The sequence below is a fragment of the Sceloporus occidentalis genome, unplaced genomic scaffold (assembly GCF_023333645.1).
Source record: "Sceloporus occidentalis isolate IW3139 unplaced genomic scaffold, rSceOcc1.0.p SCAF_1, whole genome shotgun sequence".
Taxonomy (NCBI): Eukaryota; Metazoa; Chordata; class Lepidosauria; order Squamata; family Phrynosomatidae; genus Sceloporus; species Sceloporus occidentalis.
In genome coordinates, this window is record NW_028316981.1 from 159,711,935 (window position 1) to 159,738,473 (window position 26,539).

General features: G+C 42.7%; 2 protein-coding genes across 6 annotated transcripts in view; both read left to right on the top strand.

Moving 5' to 3' along the window:
- The window catches only part of LOC149322519 (activin receptor type-1-like), a 62,664-nt gene extending 48,870 nt beyond the window's left edge, over positions 1-13,794 (top strand). For 2 of the 4 annotated variants that reach the window (XM_089479041.1, XM_089479020.1), the window contains exons 9-10: positions 5,896-6,026; positions 10,503-13,794. In XM_089479041.1, the coding sequence (XP_089335167.1) occupies positions 5,896-6,026; positions 10,503-10,637 (266 nt within the window). In that variant the 3' untranslated portion in view covers positions 10,638-13,794. Of the gene's footprint in view, positions 1-5,626; positions 5,874-5,895; positions 6,027-10,502 lie in introns of those variants that run through there. The other 2 variants (XR_016271868.1, XM_089479028.1) reach the window with 2 other exon arrangements.
- Positions 13,795-26,001: 12,207 nt separating this feature from the next.
- Positions 26,002-26,539, top strand: part of LOC149322520 (activin receptor type-1B-like) — a 58,356-nt gene continuing 57,818 nt past the window's right edge. Inside the window, exon 1 of one of the 2 annotated variants that reach the window (XM_089479051.1) lies at positions 26,002-26,201. In XM_089479051.1, the coding sequence (XP_089335177.1) occupies positions 26,069-26,201 (133 nt within the window). In that variant the 5' untranslated portion in view covers positions 26,002-26,068. The remainder of the gene's footprint in view (positions 26,202-26,539) is intronic. The other variant, XM_089479057.1, reaches the window with a different exon arrangement.

Sequence of the window (26,539 nt, forward strand, 5' to 3'; positions counted from 1 at the left end):
ATGTTGTGATACTGTGATTTAAAGGTATGTGATTTAAAGGTTCTATGATTTGATATGGGAGGAGGTCAAGGGGGAATGACAACATGAGTTACTGCAATGGGTGACGCCAACCCTAGTGATGCCACTGAATAGCCCTCCTTAAACTAACCAAAGCTGTATCTGCACTAAGTAATCCAGTTTGACACACTTTAACTGCCATGGTTCCATGTTATAAAATCTTGGGAACTGTAATTTGGTTCAGGCACCAAAGCTCTCTGACAGAGAAGACTAGATGTCTTACAAAACTACAATTCCCATAAGTCCATAACATTGAGCCATGGCAGATAAAGCAGTGTCATACTGGATTATTTCTGCAGTGCAGATGCAGCCCAAGATTCTATACGGTAAAACCATAGCAGTTCCAGTGGAATAATTAATAATTGCTATAATTATGTAGTGTGAATGGTCCCAGAAGTGAACTTTTAGGGTCCTGGCTTTCCTACCCTTGCCCTCTTTTTCACATCCCAAAATGTCACTGTCTGTGACAAACTGCATTGAAATGTTTTTCCCCGTTACGTGATACAGATTAAGGGTCTTATGAACAATCACAGTGACACGTTTATGAGCAACCAAATTTAAAGTAAATTTTCACTCTGAAAATCTACACTGGCTAAATGACCTTTGCCCTGCAAGCAGTGGTAGCTGGTGGCTTCCCTATCAGTGTGGTGGTGAATCTACTCTGGATTTCAGTCCAAACTTCAAAGATGCTAAACCTATTTGGGAGACAGAATTGGCTATTGTCCTGTTGCTGTTAACTCTGTTGAAATTCAACCTGAATCCTGGAGCAGAGCCACCACTCTCACTGACATGGAAAGTATCAGCTACCATTGCCTGCAGGTTGTTCCCAGGATTGACACCATCACATGACCAAATAAGGAAGGTGAGAACAGACACAGGCATAATTGCATGATTTCTGAAGTTCTCATTTATTTTAAGTGAAGGTGGCTCTTCAGCTGGCCACTCAGAAGAGCAGCTAACAAAATCCCATAATATATTATGACCGTTGTAAAAAATACAGTTTATAGCAGAGTAATCAAAACAGGAGACACAATAAAAGCAATTTGATTAAAATCAGCCTTCTAGGTGTTATACTGGATGGCTGGGGCATACAGTATAAGAAGATATTAACCTAGCACTGGAAAGACATTAGGAGAGAGGCACCAGGCAAGCCTCTTTGGGGACGGTATTCCCAATGTGGAATGACACAGCTCAAAGACACACATACATAGCATGCATGTACATAAACAGCTATCCCAGGCAGGGCTGGATTTATGCTCAAGCTAATAAACTATAGTTTAGGACAGGGTGGGGAAAGTGCAGCCCATATGCAACCTCCCTCCAGCACTTTTTTGCACTCAAGTACACCCCAGATATTTTCTTTAAAAATGACATCACAGTTTGCAACTAAAACTCAGCAGCAAACCACTAAATGTACTATTGTCAATGGATAAATAAAACTAAATGTACTGTAGTCAATGGGATAATCAATATCCAGGCCTGTATCACATTCAGAAGTCAATATTATTATCAATATCATATTCCTCAAAGTCAATTTAAGGTCACATTTAAGGTTCATCTGGATATAAACATAAATTTAATAATGATGAGTCATGTTCAACTTTGGGGATTTTATTCAATAATTAGGAGCAGGATGGTTTTACGTGTCCATAATGAAATTTAAATATGTGAAATAAAATATAAATGGAAAATTAATCTATATTTTAATCTATTGTCTCTTTTTTTTCACCCCACTGAAAAAGGTTCTCTAAACTCTGCCCCTTCTACTTAAGACATGGCCCTTTGCCATGGAGCCTTCAAAAACTTGCCTAACCTCAAAAGTGGTACCCAGCCCTCAGATTGCGAAGACTCAAGTTAAAAGGGCCATTTTAATTTTACCAAATAATCACACACAATAGTATGCATTTGATGGATTGATGGAGATGGGGATTGCATACCTTCCAATATTTCACAGAGGAAACATGTGGCCAAGCAACATCACAGTGTGATCAAGATGGGGAAAGTTATTAATGAGGAAGAATTCACAAGCCTGGAGAGCCTAAAGCAATTGGCTTTTGCATAAGCCTACTGGAAGGGGCAAAATTCTGCCCCCTTCTCTTCCTCTTGCTGAGTTAACTGAATGCAAATTACTTCTACACTTTGAACTCACTTTGCAGCAATTCAAATAAACTGAGAACAAAGGGGGAAGAGGAGAAACAGTGATATTTTAAAGGCAGCTGAAAAAGTGGGATGATAGACAATTAATCAGGAGTGTCCCTGCCAAATTAGAACAGTTGAAAACTATGGGGTTAAATCCTGTGTGTGTGTGTGTGTGTGTGTGTGTGTGTGTGGTATGACTTCACATTCTTCCAACTTATTGCATCCCTAAAGCGAACCTATCATGGGGTTTTTTTGGCAAGATTTTTGTAGGTTTGCCTTTGTTTTTCCCTGAGGCTGAGAGTGTATGGCGTGCCCAAGGTCAGCCAGTGGGGTTTCATGCTGAGCTAACTCTGGTCTCCAGTCCTCAAACTACTACACTATGCTGTCATATCCCATTGGGTCTGTTAAACCTGACATAGCTTTGAGCCTGAGCATATCTTGTTTCAGGCCTGGGTCTCCTGTCCACACTCACCTAAAGATAGTCTTCCAAAGTAGAAGGCAGACCTTTGGGCATCCTAGATCCCAAGATAGGTAGGGCTTTAAAAGTAAATTGCAAACCCTTTGCATCATGCCTGGAAATAGATCTATAGGCAGGGAAAGTGTGGTTTAATGACTAACAAGATAGACTCCATGGAACCAGTACCATTTCATAGACAAGCAACAGCGAACTTTCCCACAAAAGTCCTCCGAACTAGTCATATGTGAAACGCACTGCAGTAGTCTCGTTTTAGTGTTACTACAGTGTGCTTCCTAAGGTGAGGGTAAATGTTTAATGAGAGACATACAGTATAAGCATAACCAAGTTCATAGGGCATGTAATCAGTATGATCAGTTCTGCTGCCAGTTAAAAATGTTTTTCTTTGACACTGTTCTTATTTGCTGCTCATCCTGGTTTTGGCACAATGACATTTTTAAACCATTGCTATTTTCCTGCCAATATCCTCAGCTTCATCTCCATTCATCTCATGTCCACTATGTTATCCCACCAAATGCGTTAAATCAACCAGAAAAAATGTTAGTGGCATTGTTTACAAGAATTCAAAAAGTGCAGCATCTTTGAAGATTCATCATACGTCAGATGCCTTAGCGCAGGGTTAGGAAATGTCTCGCCTTCCAAATATTGTTGGGCTACAACTCCCATCAGCCCCAGCCAGCATAGCCAATTATGATGAATGCTGGGAGCTAAGGCTAGTAACATGCATAAGGGACACACATTCCCCAGAACTAGCACTTAGTAATGATGTTCAAAAATTTAGTGGGATACTGAGCGTATGATAAATTGGTTCTTACTACTTGGGAAAGAATTTTCAAATCCACAAAGCACTTGGGCTTCATTTTTTTTTCCTTTGGATGACCAAATGATATGCAAGATGCTGACCTTCCTGGAATGCAATCTTGTTTTTCCTAAAATGAGTACAACAGATTGGGCAATAGCATGCATCTACCACAGATCAGTAACAAAAAAAATTACTTTGCTGGAATGCATTTGTTGCTGTTGTGTGGCTTAAAGTCATTTCTGAGTTATGGCGGCCCTATCACAGGTTTTTCTGGGCAAGATTCATTCAGAGGGGCTTAGCCCTCGCTTTCCTCTAAAATTGAGAGGGTGTGACTTGCCCAAGGTCACCCAGTGGGTTTCTATTGCCAAGTGGGGATCCACAGGCTCTCTCTGGGGTACAGAATTTTAGAAGTCATCCTGCAAAATTATGAAGTACTAACAGAAACAACGACTGGTTTCCCCAGCTTCTCACTAACCTACAACCTCTCCCAGCCTGGGGATAGCAGCCAGGGCTGTGCTGACTGGGGAGGATGGGTGTTGCAGTCCAACCCATCCAGAAGATTCTAAGTTGTGGAAGGCTGCTCCAAAACCATAGGCACAAAAATTAAACACCTTCATGGTATGTGCTGCAAAAAACAGCCAAGGAAGTACCTCAGTACTGATTAAAAGTAGTCAGAAATGTATTATTTGCTGAGATTAATCTGTATTTTAAAGTGTATTTGTGTGAGGCTTGACAAAATGCTAGGCAGATGCTCACAGAACTGGAAAGGCCCTGGTATACATTAATTGGTGCATTCAGTCTCCTTGAAGTCTTTTCTTCCCCTTAATGGTGCCACATGTGCCTTTGGCTGTCAGTGTGACGCAGTTTGTATCTTCACTGAGTGTTTCCAAACACAGGAAACAGTTCAAACTGTATTTCATTTGGAAATATAGGCCTCTAAAAAAAATAATTCAGCACTTCACAAAGGCAACAAACCAGCCAAATCAAAATAATACATGTAGGAGTACCTTTTATCAGGCAGCATTAACAAAAAACATTTATTAAAAATTGGGCAACCACATTCACACATATTTTAAATATGTTGACAGATGTAACGTCGTCATAGCCATAAAGCAAAAATTTATTTATGTGGGATGAGACAGCTCAGCCCACACTTTAAAGGAGCTGCTCAAGGTGATGAATGCATGTGCGTATGTGCCCTCAAGTTGCCTGTTGACTTATGGCAACCCCATGAATTGCATAGGGTTTTCTTAGGCCATGATTGCTGTTCCCAATATAGGCTCAACAGTTTGGACTGAGCCTTTAAGGTCTGGACTAAAAGTCAGAACAGATGCACTGCCTCACTGACAGGGAAACCTGAAGCTGCCATTGCCCTGGAGAAAGAATGCGTCTCTGCTCTTTCCACTGGTTTCTTCTCAGTGGCATAGAGGCCTATGAGAGAGACAGAGACTACCACAAGACTGGGGAATTCTTTAAAGGTTCTTGTTTATTTTTTCCTATGGGTTGAGGCAGGAAACAACGGACTGAATACAGTAACAACTGAACACATAACACAGTTAAAACATGAACACCAATTTAAAATACAGAATCAGTTAAAAAGAAAAGCTTCAGTTTTAAAAGTATACATATTAAAATAATAAATTTATAATTTAAAACCTCATACTTTTAAAACCTTCTGGAAAGGACTGCTAGAAGAGATTGGTCCTTAATGCTGTTTGAGAATCAGAGAATTATAGAGTTGGAAGAGACCACAAGGGCCATCCAGTCCAACCCCCTGCCATGCAGGAACTCTCAGTCAAAGCATACCTGACAGATGGCCATCCAGCCTCTGTTTAAAGACCTCCAAACTCAGACAGCATATCCACCTGTCAAATATATTATTATTATTATTATTATTATTATTATTATTATTATTATTATTTCACCCTTTCCTCTATTTAGTTCTTGAGACAGCTTACCAACATAGTTACAAATTAACAGCATACAAAAGTGTAAAAATTAAACCATTTAAAATTTGAAACAAGTTAAAACAAATTAGAACCATAACAGCAACAACAAATAGAAATTCAGTACATTATGCATGATCAATTTCCCCTGAAAAATCAATTCTCAAAGGCTTGCTGGAATAAAAATGTTTTTTTACCTTCTTGCAGAAAGATAGTAAGTAGACAGACCTACTGCTCCCTCACTGTCCAGGCTGGCTGCGTCTGCTGAGAAACAGAGTTCCAGCAACATTTAGAAGGCAACAGCTTCACCAGGTCTCTACTGTCAGATGGAAGGATGTTGCATTTGCTGGCAGATGAATTAAGAGTGTGTCAATTGCATAAAAGAATGGGGCTGCATGCCATGTACAGTACATCTGGATATTTCTTATCTCACATCTCTTGTCCCCTACTCCAACCGCCATCTTTTTATCCTGCAGGGATTGTGGAAGATTACAAGCCTCCTTTCTTTGATATGGTGCCAATCGATCCCAGTTTTGAAGAAATGAAGAAAGTGGTCTGTGTTGACCAGCAGAGGCCCACCATCCCAAACAGGCTGTACTCTGACCAGGTGAGTGATGCAGCAGCAGAGTCAGGAAGAACCACTTTCTAAGTGATTGGGTGGGAGGGGGAAAGGTTGCTGCTGAACTCCTGGCAGAACCAATTTAGCCAGGAATGGCTCTGAGGCATTTTTCTCTGTCCTTGGGAAGAAATAAACCAAATGCTAGTCCCCCACTGAGTAGAGTATGGTAGATATACTGAATCAGTTACTGTATGGTAAGTCAACACTTAGTGTTAATTTTGTTGAGTTGGGGCTCATGAGGCCCCCTAGATATGGATGCACCATTACTCAAAATCAGTTAGGAATGTTGGAAAATGCAATTAAACAAGATTTAGAGGGCTGCATGGTTCCCACACTTGCTTAGACCAAAGGGAACATTCCATAAAATCATGTGGGCATGAACCTCCAAGTCAAAGCCATATTACTAGTCTAAGAAAAAACTTGAGAGACCCCTTTTTTACCGAGAGAGAACCTTAATAGTAACCAGGGGCCCTTTCCCAGTCCACAGTTATAGTGCCATGATTCTACTTTAACTGCCATTAAATCCCAGAATTCCACTGTTTCATCCCATGGAATCCTGGGATAGGCAGTTTAGGTAGGGACATTTAAATTCTCAGCCAATGAGTTCCTTTGGTGCCTCTGATCAACTAACACAAACAACAACACTGATTCCATAGGATGCAGCCATGGTACGTAAAATGTAATGATAGTTGTTAATTCTGCAGTGTGAAAGGGCTCCAGGATTTCCAATAAGGAGATTTACATGATAGCTTTGAGAGCACTACATAGCCAAAAGACATTTTAGCCAGATTCTTCTGCTTTTTTCTCTGTTAGTCTTCCACTCTATGCCTTTATGCTCTGATGCTATAGCACGTTGTCTCTGGGACAATATGATAGCGAGTAGAAGTACAAACAGAAAAAGGAAGAGGTTGAAGGCACTGTTGCCACTGAATCTCCCACTTAAGCCTTCATTTTCAATAGCCAGAGTGGCTCTTCAAGTTGGAATCTGGCAAACCAGCCATAGAGTAAAGCTCTTGAGTTTGTACGATAACAGAATGGCAGCTCTCTAAGGCATGGCTTCTGCAGTCACAGATGGCACAAAGCAAAATTTGATACTGAATGCAAAGGTCATAGGGAAAAGCTCAGCATTGATTTCACCAAAGAGGGAGGAAGCAAAGCAAGAGAGAAGAGAGGAAACACCTTGGAGAGAGAAAGCTGTGAAGATAAAGAGAGTATAAACACATGTGGGCAGTTCCTGGTGGAATCTCAGAAGTGAGAGGGAGGATAACCAAGGCTTTGGGTGGCCATTTGATAGGACTCCAGTGCAGTGCAGTTCACCCCTCCACAGCAGCAGAAGAAACTATGCATGAGGGTGGGAGAGAGAGAAAAAATACTCTTGTTTTCTGTATATTATTTTGGCCATTCCACCTGGCTTTTCTTCATGCTGACAAGCCAAGGCACACTCCTAGTTAGCAGGTGATTGTTTAACAAGACCATTTTTTTAAAAAAAACTGAAAAATACTCTATAAAGGGTTAGAAATTTTTTACTCTGGACACTGTTAGCTCAACCCTCATAGGCAAGGGATTCTGAAATGAAAAGCTTTAGCAGAGTTTCTGAGACGTTCTCTTTTTCTCTTGCTTGGGTCTTTGCTCAAACAAAAGCATTTAGCAGGCAAGGAGCATTAGAAGAAAATTTTGCTCTTTTATGACAGTGTGTTATAGCAGTTAAGGACACTGGACTGGGACTTAGGAGATCCAGATTCTAGTCTCCACTGAGCCTCTCTCGTTTAAGTCACCCATCATTCCTTCTTAGCATGGTTTACCTTATAAGTCAGATATAAATACAAGCAGGCAGGCAGGAGTTCAACATCTTTGAAGGTCCAGGTAAGATTAACATGGTCTTATCCCAGCACCTCACAACACCATAATATAGGCTAAGTTAGAGAAGGAGATGTTGACTGGCTTAAGAACATCCAATATGTTTCAAGACTGAATGCGGATTCTGAACTCTGGCCTAAGACAGTCTCTGGTGCCACTCACACCAGGAAGAGGGGATAAGGAATGGGTGGGTCTGGGAGCTGCAATCCAGAAAAAAAGAACTTGGCCAAATTCAACATGAAATAGATTAAAGAATTAAAAAAAAGATTCACTGCAGGATCCAGAGTCCTCAAGAAAGTATGCACTGGGATGAGCCCTGTCTATGCTGGGATGTCCAGTCACCAGGGCAAATGCTGGGATACTCAGGTTCAGTCATCAGGACAAATGTAATTGCCAACAGGGCCCTGCCAGTGCACTGTGCCACCAGCAGTTTGCCATAAGTGCCACACACCAACTGCTAAAGATGTTCATTTGCATATTGTTAATTCTTAAGAGTATATACCAGTACAATTATATGATGAGCCAGTGTGATGTAGTGCTTTGAGCACTGGACTGACTCTGGAGGCCAGAGTTCATATCCCTGCTCAGTCACAGAAACCCACTGAGTAAGCTTGGGCAAGTCACACTCTCTCAGCCTCAGAGGAAAGCCCTTTTGAACATATCTTGCCAAGAAAACCCCATGAGAGTTTCACCTCTTGAGTCACCATAAATCAGAAACAAATTGAAAGCACCAAACAACAACATACTATATATATATATATATATATATATATACACACACACACATACACACACACACACATACACACATACAGTTGAGCCTTTTTGGCAAGTCCATAAACCTGGTGTAAAAAAACATTCCAAACAGTGTATCAAATGAAAGGGAAAAAATCCAAAACTGGTTGCAGAAGGCAGTTTCCACGTTTGCTGCTCTCCAGTCTGCTTAATCCACAAAGGAAGAAGGAAACAATGCACATTCTGTTCCAAGTCTTGGCCTGAATTGGTGACAATTCTTACAGCCAACTGTAATTACAAGATCTGTGCAACTGTAGATCGCACCCAAACTGCTAACATTTCCCAGCTGAATTTCAGCTTTATTTATTTTACTGCATTTGCTTTAAAGATTTAGCAATACACACCCACTGCCACCACGACTGTTTGATCAGTGAGCTTACAAAACCTTACAGAGAACCTAGTTCCTAATAGAATGCAGCTTCCAATTCATCTGCTAAGAGACGGATAGCGGTACATTAGGGAGCTATGACCAGGTTTTCATAGGTTGCTTGTTTGGTGAAGAAATAAGCCAGAGCATCACCCCAGTGCAAGCAGGAATGATTCCCAAGAATTCCAGCTTGCCATGACTTCTGAACATGCCCTAATATTAAAGCAAGGATTACAAATTTGCAAACCTCTGGTTACATTCTTCCCCCATTGGCTACTATGATGGAAAGGTCTTGGAGACCAACAGCATTGGAGGGTCACACATTCCCTGCTCCCTGTGTCCAGCAATTTGGTTTCATTCCTCTTCCTTTCCTGATAGCACCAGCAACAGGATTCTGCCTGAAGTATGGTGCTGCCAGATAGCACCTTTTCCGCCATCCCAAATCCCCTTCCCCGATCTTCAAACGGAAGTACTCACTTCTTCATCCTATCGGCATGGTCTGTACATTCACATGGTCTGAGGATGCATTCACAGTGAATATGTCTGTCAGACACTCGCCACACTCTTACAGAGACTGGAAAAGCATGGCTCCCACAAGGTAGCTCCATTATAGCAATGCTAAAGAACTGCAGAAACTTTTGTCCCTAGAGTCCCACCACCCCACCTCTAGGGCAAACAGTACCCTAGTCCTGCCCCACATGCCCACAGTACACATGCAGGCTTTGACTTGAAAGGCAAGGGTCAGCTGCAGGGGCTGCCATGGTCTGTTCCCTCCTTAAGTCTTGCTTAAGTGCTTTAAAAGTCTTCTAAAGAGATTTCCCCTGAGAAATAATGGATAGGTCTATAGATGGCCCAGTGCCTTAGAAACATCACTAACTCATCCAACTTTCATCCAGCTCACTAAACTTTTTTTTAAAAAAATGCTGCTCACATCAACTCTTTGTCTACAGAGATAAAACTCCTCCAACCAGTCTGGAACTTCAGAGAAGAAGGGGTCAGGGAATAAACTTCAAACTGTCAAATTGACTGTCATGCAATATTATTAATTTTTCCCTTCCTCACCCTCCCTTTGGAGAGGATCTTGCGTAACTTAGCTTCCTGGCTGCACACACGGCTATGTGCATCATTTTCTTTTCCCCCGGAACTTCTTTTTTCATGTCCTTATGAAATGAAAGAGGAAAGTCCTTTCTTGAAGCCACTGAAAGCTGTAGATGCTGAGCGAGACTTTGGGTACAGCTAGACCAGCATGCTCTCTACAAGAGATGCAGGACAAAGGAGTGTTTGTCTCCTAGATGTTGTTGAATTATAACTCTCATCAATCCTAGCCAGCTTAACCAATGGTATGGGGTGGTGGGATTCTAGTTCCATAGAATGATATGGCTAGACTTTGTTTCTACATGACAGTAATATTTTCTTCTCTCACACTCTCCCTCTGCTTTTCCCAGACTTTGTCTGCCTTGGCTAAGATCATGAAAGAATGCTGGTTCCAGAGCCCGCCGGCCAGACTCACAGCTTTAAGGATTAAAAAGACACTGAAAAAGCTCAGCAGCTCCTTCGACAAACCCAAACAAAACGCCTAACCTGCGGGGACCAGCTCTGGGACCAAGAGATTGAGTTTCTGATTCACTGGCTCAGCAAGAAAGTTCAAGGTCACCCACCTCCCACTTCACTTTCCAGCCCCTGGCCTTCCTGACCCGGGTCAGTGGGGCTGACAGAGCACCAAGCAAGCAAGCCTGAAATCTGGCCAAGAGGATTTGGGCTTGAGCCCTCAGGACTGGGATTGATCCTTTGCAGGGAAATTTCACAGAACAGATGACATGCTTCAGGCCTCCTTAATTTGTTTTCTCTAGCAATGAAAGGGCGGGGGAGCACCAACCACCCTCCCCCCCTCTCTCTCCCAGAACATACATTAATATAAATACCCCCTGGATCTGTAACCTGACGCCAGTCGGTCTCGCCACCAACGCCTGAAAAATGGGAGGGATCATGCTTGGAAAGAGCACAGCTGCTCTGCCCAAAGGGGTGCTGCCTTGGAAACATCAATTAAGGGTCATTCATAAGCTCCTCTGTCTGTCTGTCTTTCTATTTCTTTCTTTCTTTCTTTTCTAAAAAAATATTGGGTCTGTAAGATCCACTTGTATGTGTTATATCCCTGTTTGCATGCCTGTATGTATACAAGCAAGGGGGAATGCAGATTAGGAGGCACCTACGTGCTAGAACATGATCAGACCATATGCACATGTGTGCACAGGTTGCGTGCCAGAGCAGTTTGAGACAGGAATGCATATATATCCCAGCGGTTTGCAGAGCTATGAAGGCACCGGGAGTGGTGGCATACAAAATATATAGGTAGTCATGTTGGCCACGCATAGGTCAGGATCTGTGGGCAGAATGCTGGAATCTGGTAGAACTAGGGTAGGGAGAGCCCTTCTTTGCCACTGCACCCCAGAATTGTCTGGAGAGAGCTGGGAAATCTCTTGGAGTTTGCTTTTTGGCAGCACAGATGGCTATATTGAAGAAGGAAGGAGAAGAAAGTTCAGTGGTGGCAATGCTGTCTGCCATGGCTGAACCCAAGAGCAGTATGCATGGGGTTTCAAGGTGGCCTCTCCCGTGTACTCATGGATCAAATCCAGACCAACTTTGCTTTGGAAAGTTCCCTGCATCAGGTGCTTTCATATAGTACGAGCTGAAGGCTAGTGGTGTAGGAACCTCACTGGTGTGTACTGGTGAATTTGAAGTGCAGGATGTAACCATCTCCACAGGTAAGCCTCAAAGGAAAACCTACAAAGGCAACTGTTTTGAGTTATAGTATCCAACCAGTTCTAACAGTTCTTCAACAAGAGGAAGTTTTTTGAAATGTTAATAGATCTTAATTGCCCATTCAAGGCCAAGCCACCTCAATATGTCTTGCATTACAAGAGGGATAACCCAAAATCACACATAAAAAGGAGGAAGAGAGAGGGAGAGAGAAAGAATGTGGCAGTTTTTGTGGCTATAAACTCCAGATGCAGTACAGAGAAGGATTTACATCCATGAAAGCTCATGCTAAAATAAAAACCAGTTAGTCATAAAGATGCTGCTACATTCCTTTTCCCACTTTCTCCCAATCTTCAGACCTTCTTACTGTATAGATTGCAGTTACACTCCGAGGGAACTGGGAAGGGGAGATCAGAGCTTGGGAAAGTTTCTTGTTAATGCTACTTACCCCGGGGACAGGAGGACTATTGGGAGCTGTAGTCCCCAAAAGTAACTAGTTTTCCCAGCTTCTGAGTGGGGCAGGTCACCATCCCTGCTAATCGAAGCATGTTGCAACTCCTTTGCTTTAAGTCCTGGTTCCACTCTGCAATAGAGCAGCCTCATTGAGCAGAACTTTAGTAGGAGACTGCCAGGGAAGCCCCTGTATGTTGCCTTCAGTCAGTCATGGGAGAAAGCTGGAATATAAATGGCATAAACTAAACTCAAAAGCTACACCAAGAAAACCATGATTAAGGCAGAATCCCTCTCTGTACTTTCAAAGATGACTGACAAATTTATTTTGCTGATCTATATCTCTCACCATCAGGATTTAGCTCCAAAACTAAGCCACGGTTGGCTTGGACCTTTCAGATTGACTAAAGTTAAAACAACAAATTATGGTTAAGCAGTGATTGCAGTAGCTCTCTGGCATATTCTGCTTGTACTTGAGAAACAATTTATGTGTTCCCCAAAATATCTGGGTTAGATTCAAACAACTGGCATCAATTTTTGCATAATTACAAATGCACTAGATTTTAAGGAAAGCCAGGTTGAATAGAAAGCAAAGGCCTTTAAATAATGAGTATCATGGTGGGAAGATGACCCTTCATGACCAAAGTGTGGGGCTTACAGTTTGAAAGAAGGGCTGGTTTGAACTTGGTACTTTAACTGTCTTGGGGGGCATGATGTGCATGGGTTGGAACACTGACATGACCCACACACCATGTATATGAATCCAAGCACAATAAGAGTCCCAGTCCAAAATGCTTCCAGCTCCAGGGATGGGCTGCACAAAGTTCGTCTTTCAAACACTTGGCCTAATGTGCACATCAATAGCTTGCAAAGGTGATGACCTGTATGTAGAAGAGAGAAGACAGTGTGTTGTAGTGGTTTGAGTGTTGGACTAGGACTCTAGTGTCCGACTCCTCACTTAGCCATGGAAACCAACTGGGTGACTTTGGGCAAGCCCCACTGTCTCAGTCTTAGAGGAAGGCAAGGGCAAGCCCCCTCTGAACAAATCTTGCCATGCAAACCCTGGGATAAGGCCGTCTTAGGGTTGCCATACATCAGAAATTATCTGAAGGCACACAACAGTAACATGGAAGACAACCAGTCTTGAAAGACTGTGGGAGGGACGGAAGGGCTGCAATATTCTAACCATTCCCAAGAGTGGGTTTTAAGAGTATCCAAAGATAAAACTGAAGACATCAAGCATTCATGGGAAAGATATGGGAAGATATATGGCAGTTTATTCAGTTCACCTTCAAACTGTCTTTTTCATCTCCAGGAAATTAACCTTCTTGTCTTAAACTGTTCAGAAGCATTTATACTTGCACATAATGTACCCATGGCAAGGCAACTGAGTAAACCTGGGTGGAAAACTTGTAATCTCATTTCACCAAGAAGACTCCAAGGTTGCTTTTCAAATGTCATTATTTTGCACAGAAAGGGTTTTTATATTTATTAAATATGCACCAGGAAAAAAATAAATAAGTCACATCATTTTGCAAAAGCGTTTTATTTTGCATATGAAACCCTGTGCTTATGCAAATATGTCAAGAGAGGGGACAGAATTACAGGGAAATACCTCTACTCAGGGTCTTTCACAGTTTAAATTACAGGGCTTTGTTTCAGGAGAAAACCATTAACAGGAGGCAATGAGATGTTCACTAAGGGTGAAGGGCACCAGGGAAGAAAAAAGATTAAAGGGCAAGGGAGAAAAAAGAACTTAAGAAATTGTGGGGGAGGGAGACAAAGCAGCAAATCCATTTACAGGATGCTTTATAATCCTTTAAGGCCAATGGAACCTTAACTATTTCCTTGTAGTTGTTTGTCTGCTCACCTCCAGCAGGCAAAAATTCCCTAAAGAGATGTTGCAGCAACTGAGTCCCCTCTTTCTTTCAGTGTCTAACAGGAATGTTTAGGCAGGTGAACTAGTAAAACAAATGGTGGGCTAATACACTTTGCCAACTACAGTATTTCCTGAGCGAGAGAGATCTGACCAGTGATAGCCTATACCTGAACTGGAATCTGAACACATAATTCCTATTGACCATAGGTTTAGATCTTTGGGATTTGCCATAACCTATTGTTGCACCTCTATTGATTGACTGATTTTTTGAGTGACTGAATGTCACCTGAGAACCAGTGTGGTGTAGTGGTTTGAGTGTTGGACTAGGACAGCCGGAGACCAAGAATCTAATCCCTATACAGCCATGGAAACCCACTGGGAGACCTTGGGCATGTTATACTCTTTCAGCCTTAGAGGAAGGCAAAGGTAATCCCCCTCTGAACTCATTGCCCAGAAAACCCCAGAGAACTTGAAGGCACACACCAGCAACAACAACATCTCATCTGTCTCCCAATCCTTCATACACCTCCAGGAAATGGAAGTAAGTCCAGAAAATTCTGTTCCAATAAACATATTTTTGATGTACTTATTATGTATTCATGGGTGGCCACATTGGCCGTACAACAAGATAAAAGCCACAAAAGAGACTTCTTGAGAAATGCAGTGTTGTCTGCCCAAGAAAAGGGCCTGTGACTTAAAAGGCAAGCGACATCCCAAGAGGAGTTACTGAACCCCAAGAGGAGTTACTTTACTGCTGCTAATACAGTTTAAATTTTAATGCCTTTCATCTTGGTTGGTTTCCATATGGTCAAGAAAAGGAATGGCCTTTGTCTGCACTGCAACCCCTCTTTACCACCTGAACTACAACAGAAACAACTTCTGATATGTAACAACAGTGTATGTGGAAGGGATCTAGGGGTCCTAGTAGACCACAAGATGAACATAGAATCATAGAGTTGGAAGAGACCTCAAGGACCATCCAGACCAATTCCATTCTGTCATGCAGGATCACACAATCAAAACATCCCTGACAGATGGCTATCCAGCCTCTGTTTAAAGACTTCCAAAGAAAGAGCCTACCACATGCCGATGGAGTGTGTTCCACTGTCGAACAGCTCTTACTGTCAGGAAGTTCCTCCTAATGTTGAACTAGTATCTCTGTTCCTGAATCTTGTATCCATTGTTCCATGTTCTACTCTCTGGAACAGCAGAAAACAAGCTTGCTCCATCCTCAATGTGACACCCCTTCAAATACTTAAACAGGGCTACCATATCACCTCTTAGCCATCTCTTTTCCAGGCTAAGCATACCCAGCTCCCTAAGCCTTTCCTCATAAGGCATGGTTTCCAGGCCCTTCACCGTTTTGGTTGCCCTCCTTTGGACACACTCCAATTTGTCAACATCCTTTTTGAATCGTGGTGCCCAGAACTGGACACAGTATTCCAGGTGAGGCCTGACCAAAGCAGAATAGAGTGGCACTATTACTTCCCTTGATCTAAACACTATACTTCTACTGATGCAGACTAAAATAGTATTGGCGTTTTTAGCTGCTGCATCAGACTGTTGACTCATATTCAACTTGTGGTCTTTTCGGACTTCTAGATCTCTTTCACATGTAGTCTCCTTAAGCAAGTTGTCCCCCATCCTATATCTATGCATTTCATTAAGAGTATGATGCGGCAGCTAAAACAGCAAGTGCGATTCTAGGCTGCATCAATAGTAGTGTCTGGATCAAGGCAGGGAAGCAATAGTGCCAATTTAGTCTGCTTTGGTCAGGCTTCACCTGGAATACTGTGACCACTTTTAAACAGAGGCTGGATGACCATCTGTCGGGATTGATTTGATTGTGAGTTCCTGCATGGCAGAATGGGTTTGGACTGGATGGTCCTTGAGATCTTTTCCAACTCTTATGATTCTGTGATACAAAATGGAGGCCTGTGTCTCCAACAGCCTTTCTTTTTTTTGTCCTGTATGGTTTTTTTTAAAAAACATCCTTTGATGAAGAAACATGGAGAGCTTCAAAAACTTCCATTATATGTTTTATGCACTTAGGTTGGCCAATAAAGGCATCACTATTGTGGATTTTGTTTTATCTTCATGTGTTATATATACACCTAAAAAGGTATAGTGTAAACATGATAGGCATGTTTTTGCAAATATGTGTATCCTACAGATCTGTTTGCAGATATGCATAAATATGTGTATCTTTCAAATCTATTACTCAAGGAACCAACATTGGCTATAATTCCTCAACTATCCACTTACAACAAATCCAGATTTTTTCCTGTCTCATACATGAAAGTGCAAATTGGAGCATATGTGGCATAAGATTGGGATCCTAACTCTTTTGAACAGTGACTCATATTTGTTCTGTCAATTCTCTCTGTAAGGAAAAGAAATCCCAAACAAGGGATCTGGGGAGGAAAGCTTGTTATTGCTGTCACAAGAGCAATGACTTGTTAGTGAGAGATCATACAATTAGCATACAGAATATCTCAGGTTAAATTTCTGGGATCTGTATGTAAAGCTGGGAAAGTCTTCAGTCTAAATCAATGAAAACCTCTTTTCAGTTAGTATAGAGATAAAATACAATTAGAGACCAGTGGTTTGAACCGAGGCTCTTCTTTCAGACAGGTCTAAATAGAACTTGGAAAAGTTAGCTTTTAGACTATTGTACAACTAGAATCCCCCAGCTAGCATGGCTGCTGACAGAACTACTTTTTCCATCAGCAAAACAAGGAGAAGAAGAAGGTATTCCAGTGGTACAGAAGGCTGCACTGGGAAAGGGAAGAAATGCTCATCACACTAACAGACATTTGGTAGTGAAGCATCAGATTTATGTTTGTGCTCTGAAGAGTGCAACAGCTCCATGGTTTTACAGCCAGCAGTTTGCAGTCTGCAAGCTATTGGCTATCAAGAAATGTGTGTCCAAAATAGTACAACTAGCTCTGTATTTTATTTTTATTAGATAGGAAGCTAAGTTCCACGTGGCTCTCTCTGGATGTTTTATTAAGTTGTGGGTGGCGGTGGAGAAATATGTGTGTATTAAGGACCCAATCAATTTTCCAGCTCCTAGACATGGGACTGAACTGTAAGAGAGCATGTTGAAAAGACAGAGAAACTTGTGGGTATATATCAGTGCATTTGCCCCTCCAGGCCTTCTCCCTACACCTTTTGCTAGCAATGCTGTGTCCTCCCCCAGTATCCATCATTGGCACAGAAGCTCTGCGGTATCTTTATTTTAATCAGAAGTTTGCAGATGCAAACCAATAACACATGTGCCTAATAATTTTGTGTATTCAAAACAGCTCTGATTGGGAGAAAGTAAATATAAATCATTCCATGTACTGGAAGAGAGCCCTTCTGTGCAGACTGTAAATTCAGGGACAAGTCAGACAAAGCTAAATATGGAACTGATAGAAACCCTCTTGTCTCCATAGCCACTGGTGCTCATACAAGCAGAAGCATGCCGACCTACAGGAAAAGAAATTTAGGTTAAAAAGGAGGACAGCTCTGATTTAGCACAGCAATTGTGCTCCTGTGATGGGTACTGAAGTGCAAATTTCACAGCTCTACAGCATGTATAAATTTTTCTACATAATGTGTTTACCAACATCTGCAATATAGTTGCATGCCCACTTTAGTGTTTGGTTCTCCAAGCCTACAAAAACACATATCCTGTTCAGAAGTCATAATAAGCCAGCATCCTCAGGAACTCTGGCTTGCTGTGGATGAGCATGTAGGGCAGCTAGCTCTCATTTATAGCAATGGTTGCTTAATAAACTCATGGATTTATACTTTGTGGTTTCTTTAGGCATGGTGGGCAATATATGGTGTGTATATGGCTTTCACCCACATTTACAGGTCATGCACTATCCCCAGACCAACCCTGTCACCAGCCCCCCCAAAAATTGCCTTAAAATAAGGAGACAAATGGTCTTGGAAGCCGCCCACCCACCCTAAAGCCCCAGTTCTCTAAAGCAAACTAGATGTGTTTTTTGGAGGGGGGAGGCTTAGGCATATTTTTTCAACACCAGAAATGAACTTCCCTGTCATTTCCAGTCTTAGCAAAATAAAAAAAAAAGCCAATAAAAAGCAAAATTTCAGGAGAAGTAGAACCATGCATGTGTTTACAAAAACAACTGTACCCCCTGGACCAGCCATAATTGTCTACACCTGGTTTAGTGTGATATCCTAACCCAGTAGGAAGTGATACTCTGGCTTGTTTTTCTCTCAAAAGCCAGAGGAAAAAAACCAGTTTGGGACCAGTTTTATGACTGAAAGGAGGGTGAGGCTCCTGCCGAACTCAGATGTCACACTAAAACACACATTTGATCCATGGTTCATTTAGTCCCCTTGCAATGCAACTGGAAAAAATCAAGCAGCACATACCAGTACACATTTCATAAACTAGTCAATTGAGTCACTGGGGTACACAGTGAGACAAATATGTGATACCTCAAGACACCATGTATCCATAGCTAAGATGTGTAAATCAGCCCTAGTACATATGTCTCACTATGATGTTAATAATTTACCAGATACATAAATTGTTGTCACATATGTTCAGGTATCTAGTAAAAATCTAAGGAATCAAGTTAGTTCAGTTCCTACAGTTTTTCTGACATTTTGTCATAAAACAAGTAGCCTTAGGAGGATCAGTGACTCGGCTGGGGGATTTGAACTACTTTCACACAATCATACATGGTTAAGAATAAGAAATTGTGAAAATGTTGGTCCAAAACAGCTCCTAAAGGTTATTCACACCAATTTTAGCAGAATAAATGATGCAGAGACAATAAATGCCACAAATTTGCAAAATGAACTCAGGCTGCAGACTCTAGCTTTGATGCAGAGTTCACCTTTTTCTTTTTTGAAAGGCAGTTTGTACATAGCTTTTTAATTAGCAAGTTACACTTGCAGGCCTCGGAAATTACTATAAAGTTCACTGTATAAACAGAACATACCATTGACTCATAATGCACTGCATCACCCAAGCCCTTATCAGTCAATTCACTTCAGCTAGAATGTAGGAGTTTCCTGTTGATAACAGCAGCAAATAGGACAAAAAAAAAAAAAAAAAAAAAAAAAAGGGGGGGGGGGGGGAAGCCAGGCAGAAACTAAAGAATATTAGCCAAAAATATTGATGAAATGATCCTCTCGTCTGAATCTCTGATAAAAATCCAGATGGTGCAATGACATTTCCTGAAATATGTGATTCCCTGCTTCCCATTGCTGATTCCAGTAATGTTGCAAAACATTAGAAGGTACCCAAAATGGAAGTAACCTATTGGATAAAATCAAATTGCTCACAATCCTAAGCCTGACAGGGAAATTAAGTGTCTTTACTTACTGAACCTCTGTCCCATCCCTCTTCTTACATATAGGCCCTCTAGGTTTCAAAACCTAAAGGTAAAGGATATATGTGCTTTGAATGTAGATAGGTTTGTGTTTTTTTTTTAAATATTTGTTCCACAGGACATACATGGTGCTATACTTATGGATGAGATACTGTATAGATACACAAGTATGAGTTTCCTTCTCTCATCTTCTTAAGTTTAAATCTAGCACCTTCGCTTGAAAGGGAGCTAAAATTAGTTGATTTTCTTTCTATTGGCTTTCTTTACTGACCAGCTTTCACCTCCATACATAGTGATGAGAAAATCAATGGTCTGAGCAATCGTGAATTTGGTGTTCAGCTTGTTATCTCTGCATGTTTAGATCTTGCCTATTTCATTCATATCTGCCAATCCTGGTCTTCTGATTTCTTCACTGCAGTCCCCCTTCTAATCAGTGATGGATCCAAGGCATGGTAAATCTTTAAATATTTCAATTTACTTGTCGTCTACCTTGAATTCCTGTAACTCCTCTGTGGTGATTATTTTTGGTATTTTAATGTTCAAAAACAGGCCTGCCCTACTTAGCACTTTCCTCTCTGACTTTCTTTAGTAATTATTTTACGTCTTTGATGTTTTCTGTTAGTAATATGGTGTCATCTGCATATCTTAGTTTATTGATATTCCTTCCTCCAGTCTGCATTCCTCCTTCCTCTGTGTCCAAACCTGCTCTGCGTATGATATTTTCTGCATATAGTTTGAATAGATAGAGTGATAGAATACAACCTTGTCTGACCTCCTTTCTGATTAGGAACCATTCTGTTTTTTTTTCATATTCAGTTCTGGTGGTAGCCTCCTGAATACAGTTTTTGCATCAGGACAACCAAGTACAATGGGGCACCCATTTCTTTACAATCACTCCATAGTTTTTCACGATCTATGCCAGTGGTTCCCAACCTGTGAGTTGGGACTCCTTTGTGGGTCGAATGGGGGGTTGCCTAAGACCATTGGAAAACACCTATTTAATTACAGTTATGAAGTAGCAACGAAAATAATTTCATGGGTTTGGGTCACCACAGCATGAGGAACTGTATTAAAGGGTTGCGGCATTAGGAAGGTTGGGAACCACTGATCTATGCCATCAAAAGCTTTGCTGTAGTCTATGAAGCACATGCTGATTTTCTTCTGTAATTCCCTAGTGCATGTCATTATCCATTGTATGTTCGTAATGTGATTCCTAGTGCCTTTTCCTTTCCTGAATCCAGCTTGCACCTCTGCACTTTCTCACTCCACATATGGTAGGAGTCTCTGCTGGATAATTTTAAGCATTACTTTGCTTGCATGGGAGATTAATGCAATGGTCTGGTAGTTGCTGCAATCTTTTGTGTCCTTTTTTAGATATGGGAATATATAGTTATTGTTTCCAATCTGTGGACACTGTTTTGTTTCCATATTTGTTGGAAGATTTTAGTTAGAACTAAAGTCGATTCTACCTCTGTACACTGCAGCAATTCTATTAGTATGTCATCTGTTCCTGGTAATTTATTCTTCCCACTTGCTTGAAATGCTGCTTTTACTTCATTTTCCAGAACTTGGGGTTCATCTGCATATTGTTCTTCTTCCATGTATTCTTCTCATGTCATGTATTATGTTCCCTTTCTGATTAAATTCCTCTTCTGTTCAAATCCAATGGATTACTCCAAGGTAACCCATTGAATTTAACAGCCCAGTAAAGACTAGAACCTGGTTTTCAACATCCTGATGCAGCTCTAATACACTGTGTTGGTCATTTTGGCAGAAGGGTACACCTTGTTGTTGTTGTGAACCTTGTGTCATTTTCTGAGTTCCTGCAACCTGAAGGCAGACATATCATGGGGTTTTCTAAGGTTGAAAGTGTGTGACTTGCCCAAGATCACCCAGTGGGTTTCCATGGCCAAGTGGGGATTCATACCCTCATTTTCAGATTCGTAGTCCAATACTCAAACCACTACACCATGCTGGCCCTTAGGGAATACCTACTAGTAGTAGCAGGGTAGGCCTACTGCTTCTACAAAATGGCTTATTAATTAATCTTCAGTTCTATATCTCCTTACCTGAGAGTAAGCGCCACTGGTTGCAGTGGGACGGATTTCTGAATAGGATGTAGGGAACTGTATTCTCAGTCACCTGCAATACTATTATAACTTTATTGAGCAAACTCACACTTTCAATTTATTTCATCCTTCTTCTGTGAGACAATGGCTTTTTCTTAAAATGACAGGCAGGACTAACTTGACCACTGAGTGTTTAGAGACCCAAACACTCCACCTTTTTCATGCTTTGTTTCTTCCTGTCTCCCACTCCACCCATAGCTGGGGAACTGTCTACCGTTTTCACCAAGCAGGAGGTGTAAGATTTCCAGTACTGCCACAGCCACTCCAAAACAAACAACAACAAAAAGTCCAACCCCCTCCATGATATAGGCCCTAGAAAACTTGAGATTTCATAGGTGCACAGTTGTTGCAGCCAGTTCACTTGGTCGCCAGCCTTCTGTCAATGAGCCCTTCCATAGGAAGCTAGGCTGGTTCTCAGATGGAAGGCATGCAGTCTTGCCACCAAGAATGTACCTGAAGCCCTGCCAGCCTGGCAGAACCTGCCAGAACTTGCACTCCATTGGCATAGCTTTTGAAAACCCCAGGGCCACTTCTGTACCATGTTCTGGCAACCCGAAGAAGGAATAATTGGCTTTGTCTTCCATTTCAGCTTGGAAAAATGGGCTGTGGCAAAACTCTGGCCTCTCTGACCACTGCCACAATTCTGTAGGGAGACCCACTGCATATTTCATCAACCATGATCCAGTTTACATTCTCATCAACACTATTCCTGGCTTATTCAAAAGTCTTGTGGATGTGGGCTGATGCCTTTGCAACCACAATGTAAGGAGGGAGAACAAATCTGTTTGGATAAATTTATCAAAACCATTGGCTTCCCTCATTTTTGCCCCATTTTGTTCGTTTGTTGTTATGTGTCTCCAAGTTGTTTCTGACTCATAGCGACCCTAACATGGTATTTTCTTGGCAAGATTTGCTCAGAAGAGGTTTGCCATTGCCTTCCCCTGAGGCTGAGAGCATGTGACTCGCCCAAGGTCACACAGTGGGTTTCATGGCCAAGCCGGATATCAAACCCTGATCTCCAGAGTTGCAATCCAACATTACTTCCAGCCATCCTTTATCTGTAGTCGGTACATCTCTTGGCAAGGACTCTGCAGCTGGACATGCTCTCCTTGCCTTTAGCTTTCAGAGGCCTGGCGTAACTCTGTCCAAGCGCACGCACGCATGCAGACTAGAAATTCCACAAGTGAATCATGAGCTGAGCCTCCAGAAAGAATTTAAGATGGGGGATTTTCTTGAAGTCTGGAATGCAACTGCTCCAACAGCACACATACTTCCCAAGGGACCAGTACCACAGCGCATGTGTACCATGGTAGAAAGGAGAAACAGAGCTCAATCGCTTTCTTTATTACAATGAGACACATTTTAACCACAATCCCACCTGGATATCAGATATACCTCTAGGGAGCCATCAGCATCAGGAGCTAAAAGACAGCTCTCAGAGACATGCCTACACTGCTCTGATGCCCTGCCTTTAGAAAGATCCTGCACCTGGTTTAAAACGCTGGGATCTGAAAATAGCTGTTCAGACTTAGGGGTATCCAGTGTCATTGTGTCTGGATTTCATACAAGGCCAGCAGTGCAGGAAGCATTTAAAAAAATAACTTTTTAATCCATGCATATGAGAGGAGGGGGAGGCCTTCAACCTCCTGTGATTTTACTGGAAATGTAAGCTTGCCCAAGCTAATAGGAAAGAAATACAGTATTTTTACACTAAGACTAAGCTATCCCCAGCACAGGCAGTGCAATTAAAGTGTACACTGGGTCCCGCCACCACTGTCACCAAGCTCTGAAAGCAGTAAACTGTCTTCTAAACTGCATCTGCACTGCAGACATAATCCAGTTTGACACCACTTTAACCATCATGGCTCAATGCCATGGAATTCTGGGAGTTTTAGGTGCATGAGACATTTGACCTTCTTTGTCAGAGAGCTCCAGTGCCACAACAAACTAGAATTCCCAGAATTCGATAGCATTGAGCCATGGCAGTTGAGGTGGTGTTAAACTGGATTATTTCTGCAATGCAGATGCAGCCCTAGTGCCCACATCACATCCCAGTATCCACCTTAAACATGATGAAAGCCTTGCATCTATAAGTAGTGCCCTCTATTGTCCTCCATACCCAGCTCAATGTGCAAGCACATGTTGAAAAGAGTATCATCCAGACAGCAGAATTAGTTCCACTATAAAAATGGGAAAAGCGTAATAAATATGATTATCTGAATGCTAAACAGAACAGCTGGCTTCACACATACATATACCATCACTGGATTTTCCTACACCAGAGACCATCCTGATTTTCTTTATACATCCATGATCTCCAGCTGTGGAGTGCTAACGTCAGTTTACGACTGGCATTCAGAGCTTGGGAAAGTTAATGTTTTGCCTACAACTCCTAGAATCCCCTAGATAGCATAGACACTATGTTATTTAGGGGATTCTGGGACTCATTGTCCAACTTCTACTTGTGTTGGGCAACATCAGTTAGAAGCACTGGCAACTTTCATGTCACCTTGAGTACAACACTTTTTAATCAAGTCACTTTACACATACAGTTGCCTGTTAAAATTAATCCCGTATGGAGAAAGCTGCTGGAGCCAAACCCTTTAGATAACAAAGGAATGCGTGAACTGACTTCATTAAAAAGCATTGTGAAACAGTATGAAAATTCCACTTACGGGACTGTACTTGTGATTGTTAATTTACACAATGGAAGTAACCCATTCGAGCCCTTGACATGCATGATTATGAACTGAACCAGATAACTGAGGTCTAAATCTGAACCAATCCTGCTAAGAAAACCCAAATGAAAGGTTTGCCTTTGGGTGCCATACGTCCAAAATGTTGTGTGAAGGCACACAACAACAACATTCAGTATTGCAGAAATAACACACTTTGGCAGTGCGTTAACCGTCATGGCTCAGTGCCACAGAATCCTGGGATTTGTAGGGCTCTGTGAGGAAATATCTTAAATATCTCTTAAGTCATTTACAACTTATGATGACCCTAAGGCGAACTTGGCAAGTTCCTTCAGAGAGAGGGTTTCCATTGCCTTCCTCTGAGGCTGAGAGAGTGTGACAAGCTCACCCAGTGGGTTTAATTACACCGCTACACCACACTAATGTATTCCATAAAACTATAATTCCCAGAACTCCATAGCACTGGGCTACAGCAGCTAAAGTGGTATTGAACTGCGTTATTTCTACAGTGTAGAATATGCTCCTGGTTTATTATTTAAATCATCTCCACGCCTTGCATCTGCGACAGCGATTTCCCGCTGCCCTTTGCACACAGGCTGAGCAGAGACGTCCTCCTTTTTCCTGGACTTGCCCTGCATTTCAGCGTCGTGTCCAGGAGGGTGAATTCCAAAATGCCCTCCATTTTGAGCAGGACCAAAAAGCACGAACTTGCCTGTATCTCTTCAAAGTGCTTTAAGAGACGGAGGGAGTGAGGTGAACCTCGCTGGGAGAAGACAGGAGGGAACCCAGAATGTTTTTAAAATTAAAATTTCTTTTAAAAAACCTTACATTTTAACTAATCTTCACTAAGTGTATGTAAATACATTAAGGTTATGCATATGACATTGTAACTTGAAGATATAGTTTTTACTTTTGCTGGTTGTTTACCTCACAACTATCAGCGTTGCATTTGGTGGTAGATGGGAATTACGATATAAGAGTAACATTAGCGCAAAAAAGGGAGCATGGCGAAGGATTCTGTATGGTGCGAAACGGGAGGAGGTCAATGAGGGGGTGACACCGTGAGCAACCGCACCAGGTGACCTCAACCGTAGAGAGGCCTTATGGAGCCCACCTGGCCGCCTCTAGTCACCCATAGCAAGTACTCTTGTCCCTCTATATTCGCTGGGGCTGAGGGCACAAGACCCCTGTGAATATGGAAAACCCCCAAATAACAAAAACCCACCTCTCTAGGAATCTCTAGGTCCTCCAGTGCAACTCTATGGTAAACATCTGACAGACACTGACCATAGGAGGAGCTACAAAGGCCTAGTGGAGTGTTCTCTCTGCTAGGCCCTTCAGTGCCACTTTTGGTTAAGGTTGACCATAGAGTTGCACTGGAGGAGGAGGAGGACCTAGAAACCCCTCAACAGCTATAGAGGCACGTTGTCTCCCTCCCGCTGTCGCGCACGCGCACTGACGTCCACATGACACCCCCCCCCCTTTGCTTTGGTCATCCAGCCCCGCACAGGGGTTTCATTTTTGGTCGGCAAAACACAACTCCTCCCCTTTAATCCTCCCCTCAGCGCCGCCTCCCCTTTAAAACCTGGGCTGGGTCTCCTTCTTCTTTTTCTCTAGCCCCGCCCCTCCTCTCTCTCTCTCTCGCTCGCTCGCTGGCGCTTAGTGTCTGGTTGTCTCGCGCCGCCGCCGCTGCCGTCGCCAGCGCCGTCTCTGTGTGTCTGTGAGCCGGGTCTTGTGGCCATGGCGGGGGGTCGGTCTGGCGCAGCTCCCCGCCCTTCTGGCCCTTCCTTCTTCCCCGTGCCGTGTCCCCTTGGGCTGGCGGCGCTGACGCTGCTGTCGCTGGCGGTGCTGGGGAGCCACCGAGGGGCCCAAGGTGAGTCAGGAGGGGGAGAGGAGGGAGCGGGACCCCCTTCGCCGCCAACATGGCGCCGGGTGGGAGGGAGGCTCCTGGGGACGGCCACCGGGGAAGGTATGGCGGCGGCGGCGGCGGCTGTGTGGAAGGAAGAGGCCGCTGCGGAACCAGGGAGAGGGAGGCATGGTGTCCGTATCCTGGCGGGTCGTTTGGGGCTCTAGCAGAGGTCGTTCCTGGCGTTGCGCCTCCATCTGCGGCTGGCACCTAGTTCGGAGAAAGGGCCATTCATTCGTTTTGTGGCTTCGTGCGGGCCTTTTGTGCGGCCTCCCCTCTTCCCTCTGAGGCTGCCGACAAGAGGA